Source organism: Neopelma chrysocephalum, unplaced genomic scaffold, assembly GCF_003984885.1.
Source record: "Neopelma chrysocephalum unplaced genomic scaffold, ASM398488v2 Primary Assembly neopelma1_299, whole genome shotgun sequence".
In the NCBI taxonomy this organism is placed as follows: Eukaryota; Metazoa; Chordata; class Aves; order Passeriformes; family Pipridae; genus Neopelma; species Neopelma chrysocephalum.
This window is the reverse complement of record NW_020897961.1, coordinates 2,786,281-2,806,967: the sequence shown is the minus strand read 5'-3', so window position 1 is coordinate 2,806,967 and position 20,687 is coordinate 2,786,281. Positions and strand designations below refer to the sequence as shown.

The following is a 20,687-nucleotide window of genomic DNA, read 5'->3' as shown; positions in this document are numbered from 1 at the left end:
GTTTCTCTGGACAACCTGTGCCAGGGCCTCCCCACCCTCATTCCTTCCCAGTATCCCATCTATCCCTGCCCTCTGGCAGTGGGAAGCCATTCCCCCTTGTCCTGTCCCTCCATCCCTTGTCCCCAGTCCCTCTCCAGCTCTCCTGGAGCCCCTTTAGGCCCTGGAAGGGGCTCTCAGGTCTCCCTGGAGCCTTCTCTTCTCCAGGTGAACACCCCCAGCTCTCCCAGCCTGGCTCCAGAGCAGAGGGGCTCCAGCCCTTGGAGCATCTTTGGCTCTGCATTTATTCAATTCCAGCCTCACCCCCACACGAGCACACAGTGGAATTTGCTCCCAAAAAACCCAACTCCAGGGAAGCTGGAGGAGTCACAGGATGTGCAGGGGACAAAGCTGGCATTCTTCAGCAATTTTAAATTTAGCACCAACACTCACAGGAACATCCAGCCAAAACAAAGAGCACAACACGCTGCTGCCCACAAAGGGAGTCAGCTCTACAGCAACAAATCAGACCCCATTCCCAAATTCCAGCTCCTTTCAGGCATTAATATCTCTTGCACAATAAACTGGCACAGCCTTAATGCTCAGGTTGGTTTATTTTCTCAGAACAAAAATATCAAACGTAAGTTTTTAAAGAACAACCTGTGTAAATACAAAACTTCACGGCATCCTCCTCCCACTTACAGATTCCCTAAAAGCAGCCTGGAACCTGCAGGAGAGGTAGGATGTCAGGGAAGAGTTTTCTTCAAGCAGACAGAAGGAACACCTTCCTCTCTCTGACAGGAGGACTTAATTCTTCTGGAAAACGTCTCAAAACACGGCAAACAAACCCAACTTCATGAAAATCAGTTTGTGTACAAAAATCAGAACTTTCACTTCATCTTTCAAAGCAGACAGTGCTCCTGCTCCTTTTCCCAAAACATGTGATGCTGGAATCTCCACATGCCCCCAGGTGGGCCTCCCTCCTGTCCAAGGGTTGGGCAGCTGGAAAGGTCCTAGGATGACAAAACATCACAGTCAGTGTCTCCCAGGCATCACCTGCACAGTTTAATCCATTTCAGAATTAAATGGTCTGTGGTTACCAGCACAGCTCCAGTGGCCCTGAAAGAAACACCTGGAATTCTCTGGATTAACACAGGTGAAACAGGCACAGGGAAATCCCCATAAAATCCATTCAACTTCCTTGTGGAGGACTTGGATAAAACAGTATTAAGTGACAAGACCTCAAAAGTGGCCAGCCCAGCTCAGGGAAACCTCAGAGAACTCTTCAGGCCACCCCCTTTCCTGCACAGGGGCATCCATGCTTCCCATCACTTGTGCTTCTCCACTTCTGTTCTGGGAAACCAAAGCCTGGATACTCACCCTTTGCCTTTGGAGACAGTCCCGTGTCTCCCAGAAGATTCACTGTTCTCCTCATCCCATTTTCCTGTTGTTTCTCCCCATGTTTCCCTGCTCCCAGCTCCTTCCTGGTGCAGGACAGGAGCACTGGGAGGCCTGGGATGGATCACAGAGCACCCCCAGTGCTTTGGGTGTTGTTACCTGCCCTCAACCCATTGCTCCCACTTGCAGTTGGGTCCTCACCGGTCCTGGAGCCCTGGCACACATGGAGAAATGGCAGATTCCATATCCAGCTAAGTCCCTTTCTCTCATCTCAGCCCCCACCCCCATCCCTCCCTCCTTTTCCAGAAGGAAACCAGCACCTTGGTGCAGCATCAGCTTTCTCTGGATAAGAACCAGGTGTGTTTCTACCCTGTGATTCCTCCCTCCCCAGCTCTGAATTTCAAAGGGGAACCTCTTGGGTCACTGATCAGGACTTGGCTCTCCCGCCTCACCTTCTAATGGCTCCACTGACCTCGCTGCCAAAAACTCATCTGCTCCTTCAGAGCCTCTCCCAGCCACACCTTCCCTCTGCTCCTGCAGAGCCAGGACCTTCCCCCCTCCCTGACCCTCAAACCCAGCACCTTCTCCTGTGCCTGGTGTCACATCCTGCTGCTTGTGGTGTTGCTGCCAGTGGCACCTCTGAGATACCAATGAAGAAATAATGATACAGGGGGTACTTCCCTGATTTATCAGTGCAAAAGGTACCAAATCACTGCGGAAACAGCAAAGACTGAATAGATAAAAATCAGGAAAATCCTTGGGACCTTTCCCCAGGATAACCCCTTATGTGTATCCTGCAGCAGCTCTGAGGGTCAAAGGATCCCATCCAAGAGGTGCCTGACTCAGCTCAGGAATACCAGGAGTCCAAAACCCATTTTTATACTTTTCCAGCATCCTGGTTCAGCCAGCCCAGCTGCACTGGCCATGCCTGCACATGGAAATCAAATTACTGGTAGCAAAATAAGGAAGCTTGTCCCTTAGAGGATATCAACTTACAGGCTGCTAACCAGGAGGCAAAAAAAGCAGGAATTGTGAGGGAAACGGCCGCTTTACAGAGTAAAGGATGAGAAGATGAAGCATCACATGATGCTCAGAATCCACACCTCATTCATTGTACATCCTTGAAAGGCACCACAGGATCACTGGATAATTAGGGCTGTGAGGAACATCAGGAGTCTCCAGCCCAGCCTCCTGCTCACCCCAGTGACTCATCTCCCTCCGTTGACCCCGGAGCAGCCGGGATTGTCGGGATTGTCAGTCCCTGCGCTCAGAGCCACACACAACCCGTGACTCAAGGGCCACCCTGCCAGAAAACTGAGCCTGAATCAGCACAATGTGCCTCTCTCAAGGACTGTCCCCAATTTAAAGTTTGGGATAATAAAAGCACAAAAGAGCAGAGGAACTTTCAAGGCTGCCAGAAACACGGGAGTGAAGATTTCTAGCCTCGCACAAACTGGGATTCAGGGCAGAGTCACCATCCTGGTTCACCCACACTCACCAAGAGCCTCATTTCACAGGCTCCTTTTACTGCCAATCCTTCCAAAATTAGGGGGACATGATGTTCCTGACATACAAGATACCCAGAGCCAGTTCAGGCTGGCAGCACTTTCCAGTGTCTCCCCTGAGCAGGAGAAGGGGGAAAAGAAGTTTCTAAAGAAGGAAAACGACTGGAGGACACTTCAGCTGATCTCTTCTCTTTGAAAATGAATCAGAGAGAAATGCTTAAATCATTTCTCCAGTTCACAGCATGAAGTTCTATCAGCCAGGACAAGGAAAGAAAGGCTTGAAGTGTGGGGGGAAAAAAAAAAAAATCCTTACTCTTGATGTGCTACAGTGTTCTGTGTGTTGTCAGACTAAAGCATCCTTGCTCCCGCTAAAATGCGACTGACTTCCACTCTGCTCCTTGTCAGTCTGATCCCATCCCCACACAGCACTTCCTTCATGTGTTCCCAACAGGAATACTTCAAAGCTGATCCCTGCATGTTCCCACTGGCTGTTGGCTGTGGTTTGGGGTGTCTAACTGGGTACAAACCTACAGCTACTGATGCTTCGTGTGCACCAGGAAAATAAAGGATCAAACCGAGAGGGTTTCGTGGCTGCTATTTGAAGTAATAAAGTCTTTACATGCAGCTAATTAAAAAAATATTCAAACTGAAACCCTAAAGCCATTTCAGGGAGTGTTTGATCAGCTCATCTCTTTCATTTCCACCTAATGGCTCCACAATCAGAGGAGAAGTGGAGGGGAACCAGAGGGTCCTGCAGACACGGGAGTTGGAAAGGGTTCAAAGCCTCTGCTGCTCCTGCACGGAGGGGAACAGCCCAATCCAGGCAGGACCCTGCTCCAAGATTGTTTCCTTCACTTAACAGCAGGTTGGCAGCAACTCAGCGAGGCACAGGCTGCCTTTGAAGTTCACACACAGGCCTGTTGGTCCCGGCTATTTTAATTCCTCCTTTGCAATGACAAGGCCAACCATCAATTCACAGTGAGCAACACACCAGGTCACAGGTCATTTATATCCACAGTCACCTTTACTCTGCATTAAAGCCATAATTAACAGTTAATGTTTAACTGAGGCTTTACAATTTGGTCTAAGTTGCTTTTTTTTGCACAGAGAACTGTTGGTGCATCTTTCCCAGCTCCCCCTTCTCCTGCCTCCATTCTCTAGCAGGGCTGCAGGGAAGCACTAAACACAGCAGATAAAGTTTTTATCAAAGCATGAAGAAATTGCAAAGTTGGAGTTGTGCAATTAAACCATCTCTCCTGCCAGTTCAGCCCTCACTACACCCATACCTTGAGGCAGCAGCTGCCAGCAGCACTGCACTGGGATAACCCCTCAGTGAGAAGAGTGTTCCTCAAGGGAAGTATCCAAGAAATCAGGTTGGTGGGGGCAGCCTGGAAGGCTTTTATATCCCAGAAAAGTGACCTCAAAGGATATTCAGAGAAATGCAGCCTCCTGATGTCTCTTAGGGAAGACAGAGCACCTTCTCTTCAGTGCTTGTGTTGGATCTAAATGGGATTTTCAATGGGCACGGAGAAGAAAGGAAGGGAAGTTTTGGCTCAGTAGCCAGAAGGATCCAGCACATCCAACACCACAGCTCCACATGAGCTTGCTGGGAAACAGCAACCATCTGAAAAGGGCTCTTCACTCAGACCCTGCCCAGCCCCACAGGCACTGCCACTCTGGAATGACAGCCTGGAGAAAAACCACCACAGCCAGGAGGGAAACAATCTCATGGAGCCCACAAGAGGTTAGTGACAGGCTGCAGAGTGCCAAGAAGAAAGCCCAGCAGCACCACGGTGCTCTCAGCAGCTGATAACTCCACATCTGGGCAATCCACCCTGACACAGCACAGCAGCAGCTATTTCCAACTCCAGGCTGCCCTGCTCTATCTGGACACGAGGCACTGCCATCCCTGGGGGCTTTCTCTGAGCATGCCATGAGAGAATTCCCTAATTAGGGACCACTTATGTGCTCTCTGAGGAAGTGGCTCTGCAGTCAGCCATGCCCTCCCCTCTCCCCAAGTGCTGTTTGGGGATGTCCAGCTGTGAGTGCTTCAAGTGGCCACTTCAATGCCGAGGTGGCTGTGGGGGTGTTCCTGCAGAGCACACAGCACCCAGACACTCCTCCAGACATCCAAAGGTTGGCACAGGTTCCAACTGCCCCATCTAAGGTGCCCAAATTCACAGAGGAAGGTGGGAGGAGCAGATGTGCTGCTCCTTGTTTCTAGAGCCAAGCTACATGAACTCCCACTGCCCTCTTAAACGCTTTTTTTCTCAGGATTTTTTTCCCCCCAGTCAATTTGTCATGATCCTCAGCTCTGCAAAGGATCCACAGCGAGTTCCAAGCGCTGCCTGTATGCCAGACAGACAGCTCAGTGGCAGCAGGAATTCTCCAGAGATCTCTAACAAGTCTCGACTCCAAAGGCCCTGAATGCTGATGACATGCACTGCCATCCTGAACCTGAGGTGATGGAAGGAGGAGCTGTCAAGTCTGCTCAGATCTGGGATAGGACAAGGATTCCTAATGTAAAAAGGAAGAACAGAAAGCAGAGCTCATTCCTAAGCACTTCTAAAAAAAAAAAAAACAACCACCAAAACCCAATCCCCTTCAAAGAGCACCCAGATAAAGCAGCAAAACCACTTGTTCAGAGAGCAAGAGGTCTCACAAGAGAGACAATTATGAGAAGGTGAAAGAAGGGATGAACTCTTCAACACACACTTCTGACTCAGAAGGGACTTTCACCCAGCAAGTCAGGGTTGACACTGATCCTCAGAGCAGCTCCCAGTCCTTGAAGAGCTCAGATAACTCCCAGGTCAATAATGCCCAGCATTCTGTGGAATCAACAGCCCCAGCAGAGCAGGGTGGGCAGTGCGGGAGGCACATCAAGGGCATGTCTGTCCATACTGGAAATAACTCTCCAGCTCTGCAAAGCAGCTCTCAGCAGTGCCAAGACACTCCCTGTATCTGAAGCAAAAAGTCTTTCCAAAACCACGTTCCCCAAATCCCCTTGTTGGGATCTCCTGGTGCCGACAGACACAAACAGGGTCTGTTTGCAAAGCGCTGCTGCCCCGGTGTCACACACAGCCCTCAGCACCCAGGGGCTGTTCCAGCAGGGATGCAGCTCCCAATCCATCAGCTGATGGAAAGGACACCCCAATACAGAGCAGCTGAGGGAGCTGGGGGGGCTCAGCCTGGAGAAAAGGAGGCTCAGGGGGGACCTTCTGGCTCTGCAACTCCCTGACAGGAGGGGGGAGACCAGGGGGGTCGGGCTCTGCTCCCAGGGAACAAGGGACAGGAGGAGAGGGAACGGCCTCAAGCTGTGCCAGGGGAGGGTCAGGTTGGATACTGGGGAAAATTTCTTCATGGAATGGCTTGTCCAGCCCTGGCACAGCTGCCCAGGGCAGGGGTGGAGTCCCAATTCCTGGAGGGGTTTAACAGACATGTGGATGTGGCACGTGGGGACATGGGTCACTGGTGGCCTTGGCAGTGCTGGGGGAAGGGTTGGACTCGATGACCTTCGAGGGCTTTTCCAACATAAAAAATTCTGAGATTCACTGACTCCATGCACTGGGATGCAGTGCTTGGCAGCTGAGAAGCAGAGGAGTATTTCCCAAAACCACAATGAACACTTTTAGGGCCCTCAGCACTTATTTCATTTAACCTCAGCTGTCTCTGCATTTAAAGCTCTTCCCAAGCCTGTCACTGTTTCCCTGCTCACTGTGCTGGAGCTCAGAGCTGGCAGGTTTAAGACTCTTACCAGCACCAGCACCCTCTTGTAACCAGGAGAGCACCTCCCCTGAAGGGTGTCAGGTCAGTAAAAGTTTTTATGAACGTTTAAAATCCCTGGATTTAAAACTAAGAGAAATAGACGGGACAAAAACATCTCTTCTGCTAGTTCAGAGAGAACACCTGGAGCTCCCAGAGCAGCAGGATTGGTGCCCAGCCAGGGCACCACTGAAAGGGTGGAGAAAGAAGGCTTTAAAAATTATAATTCAGAGAAAAATTTAGGATAATTGTGTGTTTCCTTGCTGCTGGAAGTGAGGGTCAGTGACTAAATGCCCTGGAAAGCTAAAAGTTCATAAAGAAATTCCCATCTTACACATAATCCATTCTCTTTAAACTGCACCTGCATGATAAACCAGGACTTATCATGGGAATGAGAAGAGCCCAGGACCTTCTTCATGCTCTACTGGTTTGTAACAGCAGAATATTTTGTATTAGAGCTCCTGGCAAAGGCTCTGAGGAGTAAAACCCCCCACAGGGGTATTCCCTGGGGACTCAGCCTGGCCTTCCCATGGCCAGGTGGCCTCAGGCAGGAGCTGGGGGAAAACAAGACTCACAGAAAGTTGGAAAAGCCCTCTGAGAGCATCAAGTCCAACCATCAGTGCAGCACCACCTTGTTCACCACTGAATCATGTCCTAAGTGCCACATCCACATGTTTTCCGTACACTTCCAGGGATGGTGACTCCACCACTGCTCTGGGCAGTCTACTCCAATGCTTTACAACCCTTCCCATGGAGAAGTTTTCCCTGATATCCAATCTAAACCTGCCCTGGCACAGCTTGAGGCCATTTCCTCTGGTCCTGTCCCTTGATCCCTGGGAGCAGAGCCTGACCCCCACCTGGCTCCACCCTCCTGTCAGAGATGCAGCCAGGGATCTGCTCCAGTCTCACCTGGGAGCTTTGTCTTTGAGCACAAAGGGGGAATCCCAGGCTTTAGGCAGTTCCTAGATCAGAGAGGACAGCCCAGGGCCCCAAGGCAGTCCTTGGATGAGGCTGGAAGATGGGCACTGTAGGACACTGAGATATTGCTCTTTTCCCTTTCACATCCTATTTTGGCTTCTAATTCCCAAGCCAGACCTCCCAGTCTGGAAAAACCTCCCCTAGTGCATCCAGGCCCATGTCCAGTACACCCACTGGGAAAGCATGTCAGGGCATCCCTAAAACCAGGTCCTGCAGTCCTTTCTCCAGAGTTTCCAGAGCCCAAGATCCTACCACAGAGATATTACAGGTATTGCTGCAGGAAGGAACTGCAGAACAACTCTGACAAAAAAAAAAAAGAAAAAAAAGGCAAGATGCTAGAAGAGGAGAGAGCTGGAGGGAAAACAAAAAACCCCAACCCAACCACCTCATTAAAAGCTTTTCTCCTTCCTTTGCTTAACAAGGAGAATGCTTAATTAAGTCCTCCTTCAAGCCTTCCCCCTCACCCAGCCAGGCTCAGCAGAAAGCAGAGATTTAACAATTTCCTTTGCAGCACAGGACACCTCTGTGGGACAGGAATTTGCATATTCTAAAGGAGCAGTGAATTGCTGGTTCTGTGTTGCTCAGCAGTGGGGAGGGACAGGATCAGCAGGAGGCACATTTCAGATCCCAGGAACAACCAGAGCAGGAGGGGAAGGAGCAAGTTGCTGTTTACTCTCAAGTCTGGAGCTTTCCCAAGGCAGGACTTTGTTTTATGCACAGACTCCGTTTATTTGCAAGTCTCTTTCAGCTTATTAGGTCAGTTTAACTGGCAACTGCTGCTGATTTTAAACCCAATTATAGTCACTTCTACCTGGTGACACAGCCCCAGTTCTGCAGCCAATTCTCACCCATTAATGCCTTCAGAATTGGTAGGACTTGCTATTCATGGCAATCACAAGTTTGACCTCAGTTACTGTTTCCTGCCATAATTTCAGCCCTTGTTTGTTTTCACTGGAACATTTCCCTGTGTGCTCCCAACTCCTGGGACCACTTCTCCTATGTACTGAGCTGAGGTGCACATTAGAGACAAGCTTTCAACTTTGGCCCACCTACAATAAAAGAAAAAAAAGCTCAAATGCTCATCTTTCTGGGACAAAAGTATCACCAAGGACCCTCTACTACATTCCTAAGGAATTTGTCCCCACTCCTCATGATTTAGATCTCTAACAATGAAGGACCATGGTAATACAATGATGACAAATTTCTTTTTTTTTTTTTTTTTTACTGCTGGGTCTTTCAAACAACTACCAAAAGCTCCCATAAGCCAGCAGGCCTCAGCCCACCATCCTGCAGTTTTGGGGACACCAAGGAAGACTTCCAGCTCTGCACATCCCAGGAAACTGGGCTTGACACACCTGTACCACACAGAGTGGACAGAGGCAGCTAAATACCCCAAACCCAGAGAGGGACAAAAGGCATTTCCAAGGAACTGCAGCAGGATGGATTTAAGAAAGTGTTTGTGCCTCTATTTTTCCCTCTGAGTATTCCTGAATTCCCCCAGGATGCACCACGAGCAGCCTTGCATTTCACCAAAGAAAAGATCTATTTTGACCACAAACTGCATTAAAAAGGTGAGAACTGTGTTCTGAGCAAGATGTTGTTTGTAGCAATTTGAGGAACTGGGCTCTACAGTGAGAAGGACACAGAAATGATGGAATGCTTTGGCTTGGAAAGAACCTTAAAGATCATATTGTTCCATGGGCAGGGACACCTTCCACTAGCCCAGGTTGCTCCAAGCCCCGTCCAACCTGACCTTGGACACTTCCAGGGATGGGGCAGCCACAGCTTCCCTGGGCAACCTGTGCCAGGGCCTCACCACCCTCACAGGGAAGGATTTCTTCCTAATATTCGATGTAAATCTCCCCTCTTTCAGCTTAAAACCATTCTCCTTCATCCTATCACCGCAAAATCCCTTGCAAAGACACCGGGCAGAAGGAGGATGCTCAGGTGTGCCCAGGTTTGGGTGCAATTCTACAAAACATACAACACAGCCCTGGGTTATTCAGTGCAGAGGAATGAACCTTGTCCCTGCAGCAGAGCAGGACTCCCCAAAGGCACTGCACCTGGGAAGGAGCTCTGAGGCAGGGGAGGGATGCAGCAGTGTTCCAGGAGGGAGGAAAAGCCACAGCTACAGCTCCAAGTCATTTGGGAGCTGGACCACAGGTCAGCTCAGTGCTCCACAAGCACCTGCCAGCTGGTATGCAGGAAAGTTTTCCATAACTGTTGTGATTCCACTGGATCATCAACCACGGCACTCCCAGGCCATCTCCTCACTCAGTGCCTAACACAGAAGGGATGGAGCCAGACTGCCCCAGTACAGCTTGTGCCCTAAACTGGTACAAGGCTGTCAGAAAACACTAAACAATGTTCTGCCTCCAGCCTGACTAATTCCCAGTGCCTTTGACAGGGAGCAGGAGCTCCTGCTGGAACTGCTTTGCTCCTCTCTGAATGTGTAATGAGGTTTTAAAGCAGCAGCCCAACCTCCAGCTCAAAGGCCCTGCAGGAACCTCCTCCAGCAAAGGGACTTCTCTTGCCATGAATGAACAGTAGAATCTTGTTTAGGTTTTGGTGATTTATGTTTGTCTGGGAGACTTGGTCTATTTTTAATGCTGCAACTAAAATCAACTTCCAAGCTGTGTAAGGTGGGACAACTCCACACACTGGGGTCAGTGGATAAAAACTCTGGCTGATGAGCTCAGCCCAATCCTTAAGCTCAGCCCTATAGAAGTGTCTCCTTTTCCCTTTCCCTTTGTACTTCTCAGTCTCCCCGAACCAAACCCACTGGTTTATTTCCCCCAGCTCTGTGGAAATCAGCACCTTCACAAGCCACTTTTTGGGAAACAAGAGGCCACAGAACCTTCCCAGGGGAGGACCCGTGTGGTGCCCCACATCACTACAATCCCTCAGACTCCCACTACAAAGCAGGGCCAAGCTGATGCCCAGAGCCACACAGAAAGCTTCCCAGGTCAGGCACCATCAGGAATGAGACCCAAGGTCCTACAGGCTTCCAAACTGGACTTCAGCAAGTGGAGAAGCAGAGCCTCTTGCCAAGCCCAGAGCCACAAACTTCCTGCACAAGACCTCGTCAGTCTTAAATCCCCTTTCAGAGCTCCTTTCTTGGGGCAGGTACCTGTGACAGGTGTCACCAGTGTCATCCCACAGCCAGGGCAGAAGGATTTGTGCTCTGAGGCCACACACTCAGCTTGGCCCAAGGCACAGGGGCAGCAGGAAGGGTAAAGGCTACACAAGGAGGCACATCCAGCCAGGAGAGGGTTGTGTTCTTTTAGGACCCAACCTCTTCCTCAAACACTGCCTTAACTCCCTCACAAGCACAGACAAAAGAGTCAACCTTAAAAACACCATTGCACTGATGGAAAGGCTGCCAATACTCATTTTCTGCAAGCAAGGAGGTGCTGCCTGTGCTTCAGGAGAGAGAGAAAACAGCAGCAAAGTGACGGCCCCGAGCTGGGGATGCTTCCTGACAGAAGGCTGCTGTCATTTTCCACAACTCCTTCCCTTGGGTTTACCCCAAAGCAAGAGACCAGCAAAGATTTCCACTCCTCCCCCTTGTACCCCCCTGAAGGTTTTGACAAAAAAAGAAAAAAAAAAAAGAATGATCAAAGAGCCTTTGTGCATTTATAAACCCGTCAATTTTGCTGGAAGATTTAAGGCTTTAAAGAGTCCAAAACAGTCATTTGAAATTTTCTCTCCAAACAGGTTTTTTAATATTTAAAAAAAAAACAGAAAAAAACCAAAAAAACCCCCAGAAATAAAATATTTAGATTTTTCTGAAGTGAGGCATTCCAACAGCTCCAGACAGGAGAGCTGGAGGGGAGGAGGAAATCCAATTCTTAAGTTTGACAGGAACAATTTTTTTTTTGTTTCTTTTAATTGGCAGAGAAACAAGACTACAGAGCTATTCCTCCCCCTGGCTCTGAGCAGGAATAGCTGGGATAAGCAGCACAGGAAACAACAAACCAAACTTACTCAACTCCTGGCAGTTCCAGGTCCCTGTCCCAGGAAAAATTCCCCAAGCTGATGATGCAGCAACATTTCACCATCCCGCCCTTCCCCTTCACCTTCCACTTTGCCTCCAAAACCCTCCCACGCAGAAGAGAAGCAGGTTCCCCACCTGAGAACACAGCACAGAGGTTTTGGGAGAGCTCAGCCTTTTTTCACAGCCTGGTTACCTTGATTCCTGCTCAGCCACAAGAGCTGTCAAACATTTTGCAGCACATGTCCTTCTCCATTTCCACGTACTCCTCGTAGCACCTGCAGAGCAGAGACAGGATGGCATCAAGAGCTGGGGACTGCCAGGGCCACAACCCAAAAACAGACCTTATTTTTTCTATAGAATATTACTTTTCTACATAAATAAATTAGCCTAATGTAACAGTGTGCTTGCAGCACAGACACAGCTCATCCAAGTCCTTCTCTGCCACGTCAGGGAAGAAGAGCTGGAAATGTTGTGCCTCCTCCTCAGATCTTGGGTATCTGCTTTACTGGACCAAGCTAACTGAGGTAGAGGTGTAGCTTTCTAATCCAGCTTAAATAATTTATTTGCCTTTCGGGAGCCAGATGATTTCTACACCAGTTTTGGAAGTGTGGGACAGTGCAGAGGAACCCCACCCATGTGCTGTGGGATAGTTTTGTGTCTCCCTGTGGGAGCTCCCTCAGCACCCAGGAGATATTGCCTGAGTGCCCCACACCAGGATAACCACCATGGACACAGGATGGGCAGGGGACAGCAGGGATTTGTGTCAGGACTAAGGAGATGACAAGGCAGATGTTCCCTCCTCCGTTCTCACTTCAAAAGAGCAGAAGCCTCCCAGCCTGCTCCATTTGAATCCCTGCTTATCCAGGCACAGCATCCTCTGCTCCCTGTGCTCTCACCTCACCGGAGAGGAATCCCTGAGCCACAGGGTGACTCAGTTTGGGAGCTGTCCCAGGGAGCAGTGGCTGCCCACGGGGTCAGTTTTCCTGCATCTGCTGCCATATAAGGCCAAAAGCAAAGGTTTTTGTGCAACATGGCAGAACCAGCCCCAGGGTGGCTCCAGCTCTCCCAGGCCCTGCCCTCAGCACCTCTGGGCCCAGAGCCCTCAGAAGGTTTGGTTAAGTGAAATCCCAGCACAGCAAATCTCTCCTGGTGAGGCTCAGACAGACATGGCTGAGCAGATCATGGATGCCCATCTGTGGACAGCACATTCCCACACCAACCACAGCAGGAAATCCAAGGGCCCCTTGTTTGGAGGGACAGATTCATGCCAGACATTGGAACAGCCCCATTTCATCCCGGATTTGATGCAACACAAGCCTTCCAATAGAATTCCCAAATCCAGCAACAGAATTTGCACCAAGACCACCACAGCTGGTACCAGACACACATTCCACATGCCCCTCACCCTGGATTCTGTCTTTTCTCCAGTGAAGTGAATTTTGCCTAGAACTTGGTTCAGCTGGTAAACAGATGCTTTCCAAAGCTTTGTTTCAGACAGCAAAAGGGAGCTGCTGATTAACATGACATTCCTCTCAGCAGAAGGTAAATGTACCCAGGAAGGAAGTGAAAAGCCTCTAAAAACAGGATTTTGATCCATACTCCAATTTCTGAAGCATTTGCCAGATCACATTGCAAGTTTTCTCAGGCAAAGGCAACATTCCAGATGGAGCTTGAGGTATGGCCTCATTAACAACACCCAATTAACACTGGCTTCATCTATTTCCTACTAATTCCACTCTTTGCCAGAGGTAAAAGATCCCACCTGCAGAGATGCCTCCAGCTCTGGGGTCCTGAGCACAGGAAGGACTTGAACCTGCTGGAGCAAGTCCAGAGGAGACCACAGAGATGCTCCAAGAGCTGGAGCCCCTCTGCTTGGAGCCAGGCTGGGAGAGCTGGGGGGTTCACCTGGAGAAGAGAAGGCTCCAGGGAGACCTGAGAGCCCCTTCCAGGGCCTAAAGGGGCTCCAGGAGAGCTGGAGAGGGACTTGGGACAAGGGATGGAGGGACAGGACAAGGGGGAATGGCTTCCCACTGACAGAGGCTAGGGTTAGAGGGGATATTGGGAAGGAATTCTTGGCTGTGAGGATGGGGAGGCCCTGGCACAGGTTGTCCAGAGAAGCTGTGGCTGCCCCATCCCTGGAAGTGTCCCAGGCCAGGTTGGACAGGGTTTGGAGCAACCTGGGACAGTGGAAGGTGTCCCTGCCCATGGCAGGGGGTAGGACTGGATGGGCTTTAAGGTCCTACCCAACCCAAACCATTCTATGGTGAAAAACAAAATATACACCAATGTTACCAGGCACTGGAGCAGGAACTGCAGGACAACAGTGGTTTAATGCACACTCAGCTCTGACACATCTTTGCTGTAGGTGCTGCTCTCTCCAGAGCTGGAGCAGACAGAGGCACAAATGCCTTGTTGCTTCCTGGCAGCACCACCTCAACACCGTCAGCAAGATTCCTCTTTTACCTGCCAACATATTTCAAACAAATCTAATGGAACACAAGAGGCTTCTAGAATGAGGCCTTCCAGCTTTGAACATGACCCAGCCTCCAGAGGAGCCAGATCTAGTGCAGAACTCCCTGCCCTCACCTCACAGTCTGGGAGCTCCACACCCAGAGGGAGATCTGGATGAATACAAGGGCTTTATTTCAGACTTCCACACCAACAGCTAATCCTGCCTTCGAGCTCTTTGTGCTTCAGAAGTAACAGAACAAGTTCGAAGAGTTGGTGTCATCACAGACTATGAAAGATGATGTGGATACACAGGACACTGATGTGACAGAACAGCTCTGCACCAGAACATTCCCTGGAGAAGGCACTCAGCCCTCCAGACTGGCTTTTCCAGCAGCACCAGCCACTCTTTTAGATGTTGTTGCTGCCTACAAACCTTTCTGCAAGTGCCTGGCAGTGACACACAAAAGGGGGTTCGTATTCCAGGGCTGCTTTGTGAGCTCTGGAGCTGGGCATGGCATCACTCCTGCCCCTGTGAACAGTGCCAGGACAGCACATACTTTTGGGAACTAGCTGGTGCTTCTGGCAGTTTCAAAGGAAGAGCAGAATGAGGGCAGAGACAAGCATTACTCATGTTTTGGTGGGGCTGGGCCATGACTAAAGCTGGCAGGGTTGTCCTGTACTCAGCCTGAGGGAGAAGGCAGAGTTTGCCTTCAGGGCTGCTCACTTATTACCTCTAAACCAGCAAGAAATTCACTTTTAACAAACAGCAGTATTTGTAGTATTGTGCACTGAAGCACTTGCAGTGCAGAAAAGCTGCTGTGATTACCCAACATGTAATGTAAGTATGAAAATCATACTTATTAATCCAGGACATGATCAGCTGGAGCTCCAGCCAACTGCATTTCACAGAGTCACAGAATATTCTGAATTAAGAAGGGACCCACAAGGATCTTCAAGACCAACTCTTCAGTGACTGGCCCCTCCAGACACTGAACCCACAATCTTGGCATTATTAGCACCAAGCTCTAATCAACTGAGCTGAATTCACTGCGTTTGAGGCATTTTGGCAGCCCCCACATCCCTGTCCTCATCCTGACCTGCTCCCATCCCACCACAGCAATTGTATGGAAAGGGTGGCTGCTCCCAGCTCCTCACCTGTAGCTGCTGTGCCTCAAAAATGTTTCAAGCAGTTTTCCCCCAGCTGCCTTTTCCCAAGTCACTCACTAACCCAACAGTTTAGTGTTTGGGCTTTTTTTTTTTCCCCCCGAACAGTTTAAATGTTTTGGAATGGGTGTTCCAGCCTGTCTAAGCCCTCCAGGGATAGAAAGGAGGGCTCTCACCTTGCCCACTTCTTCAGCTCGTTGTTGATATCACGGTTGAAGGGCTGGATTTGCTGGGCTCTGGTCAGGAAATCCCGGGATTCGCTGTATTCCTTCATGCAGAGACAAGCCTGGGAAGATGATGGGTGCATTGCAAGGTAAATACAGACTCACTGCCCTTCTTCAGGACTCAACAACAAACATTCCTGAGACAGAGCCAGGTAGCTCAGGAATCCCCCAGGAGAAGCTCCAGGTGACAGATTCCCAGAGGGAAGGGGCAGGTGCAGCCAAAACACCTTGACTGCTGCAGAATTCAGGGGTTCCCTGCACAGCCAGGCCGGGGTGTTCTGGGATGATAAAACCAGAAGGATTTCTTTGTGCCCACCTGGCCACACCTGAACAGGGCTTTGACATTTCCCTGGTCCATCTCCAAGGCTTTCTTCCCGTATTTCAAAGCTCGCTCAGGACATTCCAGTTTCAGGTAAGTGAGGGAGAGGTTCAGGAGCAGAGGCACCTTGGAAGTGTTGATCTGGCTCCACTCGGCCTCGCTGGAGCGGCTGCGATCCAGGATGGAGAGAGCCTGAGCAGAGAGGGGAAAAAACAACCAGTGCACAACAAATCCCTGCTGGAAAGTGAGGAATCCACCTCATCCAACAGCAACACCCATTGTTTCTGCTCACCTCAGTCAGCTAAAAGTAATAACAATCAGAACTGTAAATAGCACGTGGCATTCTCAGCTCAGCCACGTGGCCACGGGTTTAGGAGCTGATCAAGGAACTTGAAAGCAGCAGAATGAAAAAGAAAAATTACATCCAGGACTCAGATTTTAAGGACAAACATGGAGGAGAAATCTTACGGGGAGAAAGGCAAGTTAAATTAATTTTGTTTCAAAAATAGCAAGGAAAAGCAACTCTGAATCTTCACCACCTCTAAAACTGTGGCAGATGCATTCCAGTTTGGGAATAACTGAGCATTTCCATGCCTGGAGAGGGAGCTGGGGGGGCTCAGCCTGGAGAAAAGAAGGCTCAGGGGAGACTTTCTCACTCTCTCCAACTCCCTGAGAGGAGAGTGGAACCAGGGGGGTTGGGCTCTGCTCCCAGGGAACAAGGGGCAGGACAAGAGGAAACAGCCTCAAGTCACACCAGGGGAGGTTTAGGTTGGAATTTAGGGAAAATTTCTTCATGGAAAGGGTTGTCCAGCCCTGGCACAGCTGCCCAGGGCAGTGGTGGAGTCCCCACCCCTGGACAGATTTAACAGACGTGTGGATGTGGCACTTGGGGACATGGGTTAGTGGTGGCCTTGGCAGTGCTGGAGGATGGTTGGAGCCGATGATCTCAAAGGGCTTTCCCAACCCTAAGGATTCTGTAACTCTATTCCCTCATTCACCACTGCTGCCCACACAAAACCAGGTGTCCAAGCCCTGTTCTTCAATACCAAACTATGCCTGGAAGAGACAATGAAGTTATTTGCTCTCTAACCTGTACCTGCTGTGGTGAGCTAACAACAATCCCTGCTTTGACAGCTTTTCCCAAAGCACACCCTGCCTTTTCCTGGCTCCATACCCTTTTGTATCTGTGCTTGGCAACCCCGAAGTTCTGCTTATGGAAGAAGTAGTTGCCAAACTCTTTCTCTGTGGCTGCCACTTTCAACACCTTTTCTAGAGGAAACGTATCCTGCTGTGCCTGGAGAAAGAAATACCTGGATTTCAGCTCAAACAAAAGGAAACAAGCACAGAGCCCAGACAGGACAGCCCTGCACAGCCCCCTCTCATCAAAGCAGCAGCCAGGCCCTTGCCAAGGCCAGGCCATCACCATGTGGCATCTCCTCAGTCAGGCCGAAACTTTTTGTGCTGGTAATTCCTGATGAAGAGGTCAGGAAGCTCCCCAGGCCCACAGAAAGGCTGAAAAAAGCAGGAATGTGTCCTTAAATCCTGCCCAACTCTCTCAGCACACAGCTGAGTTAACACAAATACTGTCACTGGCACAAAGCTGCTTGAAAGGCTCTGTTGCTCCAGTTGCTCTCAGGGCAGCTCTGGGACAGCCTGACACTCCCAAGAGACACCAACCAGCAAAATAAAAAAAAAAGCCCCAAGAATCATAAAAAAGATAAAAATTGAGGGACAGGTTTTGTCCCGGGTCTGCAAGTTGGAACCAGCACACAGAGAGAGGTCAGTCAGCCAGAAAAGGTGGGCAAGGAGGGAGTGCTACAAGTGTGGTTTGCTCACAGGGCTGTGGGGGAAAAATCAGCCTGTGCTGGGGGCAGGAGAGGCTCCCCCGCCAGCCTCTGCCCCCAGTCACTGACCCACAACCACAGCCCAAAGCCCTTGACATGAAAAGGGGAATTAACAATAACACCGTAACTCACCAGGGAGGAAAGAAGGGGGAAGGAGCACTTGGAGAGCAGCCAAGAGGCTGGGACAAAAGGGTGGGGGCTGGGGGGGGCACTGGGACTGAGCAGGATTGTTACAGACAGCTCCTTCCTGCTCCTCAGAGGAATTCCTGGAAGCTGGTGCCCTCTAGTTGTAAACATGAGGTTTCTGGTAAAGCTAAAAATAACCGGGAGCCGTTCCACCGACTCCTTCCAGCCCAGAGGAGCAAACAAAGGCAGCACCCAAACGGGAGGGACACAAAGGGCAGGGACTCTGGATGTTTTTTCCATTCTCCTCAAACATAACCACGAGCCACGAAAACCACAGGGCAGGACAAGGCCAAGGCAGGACAACGACCCCTGCCCCGTGTTGTTCCCAAACCTCACTAAGGAGACTCACGTCACTCAGCTCGAAGAACACGTCGCACTCCTCCGAGTCGATGAAGTCCAGCAGCTCGACGTGGAAGAGCACGGTGGTGTCCGGGGGGATGAGGGGGGGGCAGCCCCGCGGGCCGTACGCGTACTCGGGGCTGAACTGGAACCGTGCCACCTCGCCCCGGGCCATGGACATCAGCCCCAGCTCCAGCCCCCACAGCGTGATGTCTGCCACAACCAGGGGTGCCAGGGGTGAGGCTCGTGGGCGCCAACCCCCCCTCACACACCAAGCAATGAGTTCTCCCAAAGCCTGAAGGGAAGAACTCCGTGGGAGCTCCTGTGTCAGCGGCTCTGCGGTGGATTACCAGGTGGAGGGGCCGAGTGCAAGGTATCACAGATCCAGAGTGGTCTGGGTGGGATGGGACCTTAGAGATCATCCAGCCCGACACCTGCCATGAGCAGGGACAGCTCCTACTAGGCCAGGGTGCTCCAAGCCCCATCCAGCCTGGAAAAGAAGAGCATCTCCTCTCTGGTGATTTCAAACAGGTGGGAAACACCTCCCTGATCCTCCTGGGCAGACGGTTACAGGTGCACATTCCCTCTCCCATCTGAACCAGGGGGATTTGGGGCTCCACTGACAACTTTTTAAGGTTTCAAACAACCTAAAGGCACCAAACAGCATCTGAATTAAAATGTCTCAATACAACCCCGAGCCCCAAAACGTCTCAATACAACCCCGAGCCCCAGGACCAACTTTGTGGCTCAAACATACCTCTTCCAAGTTTCATCAGCTTTGGATACTTGCCGTGCCCATAGGAACAGAAGAGGTTATTCCAGTTTCCCAGGTACCCAGAGTACTTCACTGTGCAAAGGGAGGAGTGGGGAGAAGAGAAGAGCAAGAGTTTGGTTTCACATCCAGTGACAGCAACATCAGGAGCACACCCAGCGTTGCATTTGCAACACCCTTTTTTCCTGCTTCTCTTTTTCTCCTTCTGGTGTGGAACAGCAGAGGCAGCACAAATCTTTGTGTTTTACACCAAAAACCTGGTCCCACCCAAGCAGCCCAGTGGTGCTGTGTGTTTTAACAACATCCCCAGACAAAGCAGCTGCTTCACACTCCTGAGTTAACTAAGAGATGTGATTTTTGCTCTTTTAAGAATTGGAAACTTTAGCTGAGCAAATTAAAATGCCCCAGTTATCAGCAGAAATACTTAACAAAGCATTCCCTAACCAAATCTGGAGACCTGGAGAGAGGAACAAAGGGGAAAATGTACCCTCCAAGCTGTGAATCTGTGACTCCAGTTCTCCTCAGAAAACACACTGTAATGGGTGTTCTCTGATCCAGCACCAGCCCTGAAACCACTTCAGGAACCAGTTCCAGCTGCAAACTTCTCTGTGAGCACAGGTGGGCCCTGGAAATCCTGCTTTCCTCAAGGTCAAGATGCCCTTTCCTTTAATCTGTCAGCCACAAGAAGTTACACAGGGTATCCCAAGTGCTAAAACAGTGATAAGGAGAACAGACAGTCTCCGAAACAGAAAGACACAGCACTTTGAAGTGCCTGTTCTGGTCTTTGCCAGCCACCAGCACCTCCACATTACAGGCTTGGGGCTCTTCCACAACAGGCTCTGCCCTCTTTGTCTCCCCCAGCACCTTCCTCCGGCCCTGCCACCCCGACCAAACCTGGCACTGAGGCACAGGGCACACGGATGGGCACCACACCCTCACTCCAGCTCACGCCGCCAAGGAGTTTAAGCTTTTAGTCCTGGTGAACGCAGACTAAACTTATTAAGTGCTATTTAAAAGCTGTTCAGGGGCCTGATGTACCCATGAATCCGGGCACCACGTTGCTGCTGAGCACCCCAATTCCCCCCCCGGGCTGAGGGCCAGGCTGAGCTCAGGCAGGACCCAGCACCAGGAGGGGGACACAGAGTCCCGGGGGGCTGCGGGAATCATGGAACGGTTCAAGTTGGAAGGGACATCAAAGACCACGGAGAATGAGATCATCCCACCCCTGCCACGGGCACGGACACCTCCCACGAGCCCAGGGTGCCCTAAGCCCCGTCCAGCCTGTCCCTGGACGCTTCCAGGACTGGGGCAACCACAGCTTCTCTGGGCACCCTGTGACCCTCCCGCGGCCCACGGGAGGCTCCGGGTCCCCGGGCCCGGCTGTACCTGCCACGGAGGCAGACGGCGGCACCAGCTGCCCGGTGCCGGGGTGCAGCTGCTCCTTGCGCACCCCCCCATCGCCGGTCAGGTCCTGCAAGGGCTGAGAGGGCGCCGGGGCTGCTGCCGGTCCCGGGTCCCGGTCTTGGTCCCCCCTCGGCCGCCACCTCCCCCCGGGCCCGGTTCGCGCCTCTCCCGCCATCATGGCCACGGCCACGCCCCCCCGCGCTCCGCCAATCACCGCCCGCCAAGGTGGCACCACTGACCAATCGCGCTCCGAGCAGCGGCCCCGGCCCGGCGCTCCCGCTTTAGAGACACGCGAGGAGGGACACGCCCCCGGGCGGGGCTGGGCCAATGGGAGGCGGAACGTCACGGGGCGCCGCGGTGCACGCTGG

At 51.2% G+C, this 20,687-nt stretch overlaps 1 protein-coding gene across 1 annotated transcript; it reads right to left on the bottom strand.

The window, feature by feature from the left end:
* Nucleotides 1-580: 580 nt before the first annotated feature.
* FKBP6 (FKBP prolyl isomerase 6) lies at nucleotides 581-20,472 on the bottom strand. Its single transcript, XM_027704987.1, has 8 exons — nucleotides 20,302-20,472; nucleotides 18,901-18,990; nucleotides 18,154-18,356; nucleotides 16,949-17,068; nucleotides 15,772-15,966; nucleotides 15,408-15,517; nucleotides 11,810-11,891; nucleotides 581-989 (listed from the first exon to the last, which is right to left on the bottom strand). The coding sequence occupies exons 2-7, from the start codon at nucleotides 18,914-18,916 to the stop codon at nucleotides 11,822-11,824; spliced, it is 714 nt and encodes a 237-aa protein (XP_027560788.1). The 5' UTR covers nucleotides 18,917-18,990; nucleotides 20,302-20,472; the 3' UTR covers nucleotides 581-989; nucleotides 11,810-11,821.
* Between the last annotated feature and the right edge of the window lie 215 nt (nucleotides 20,473-20,687).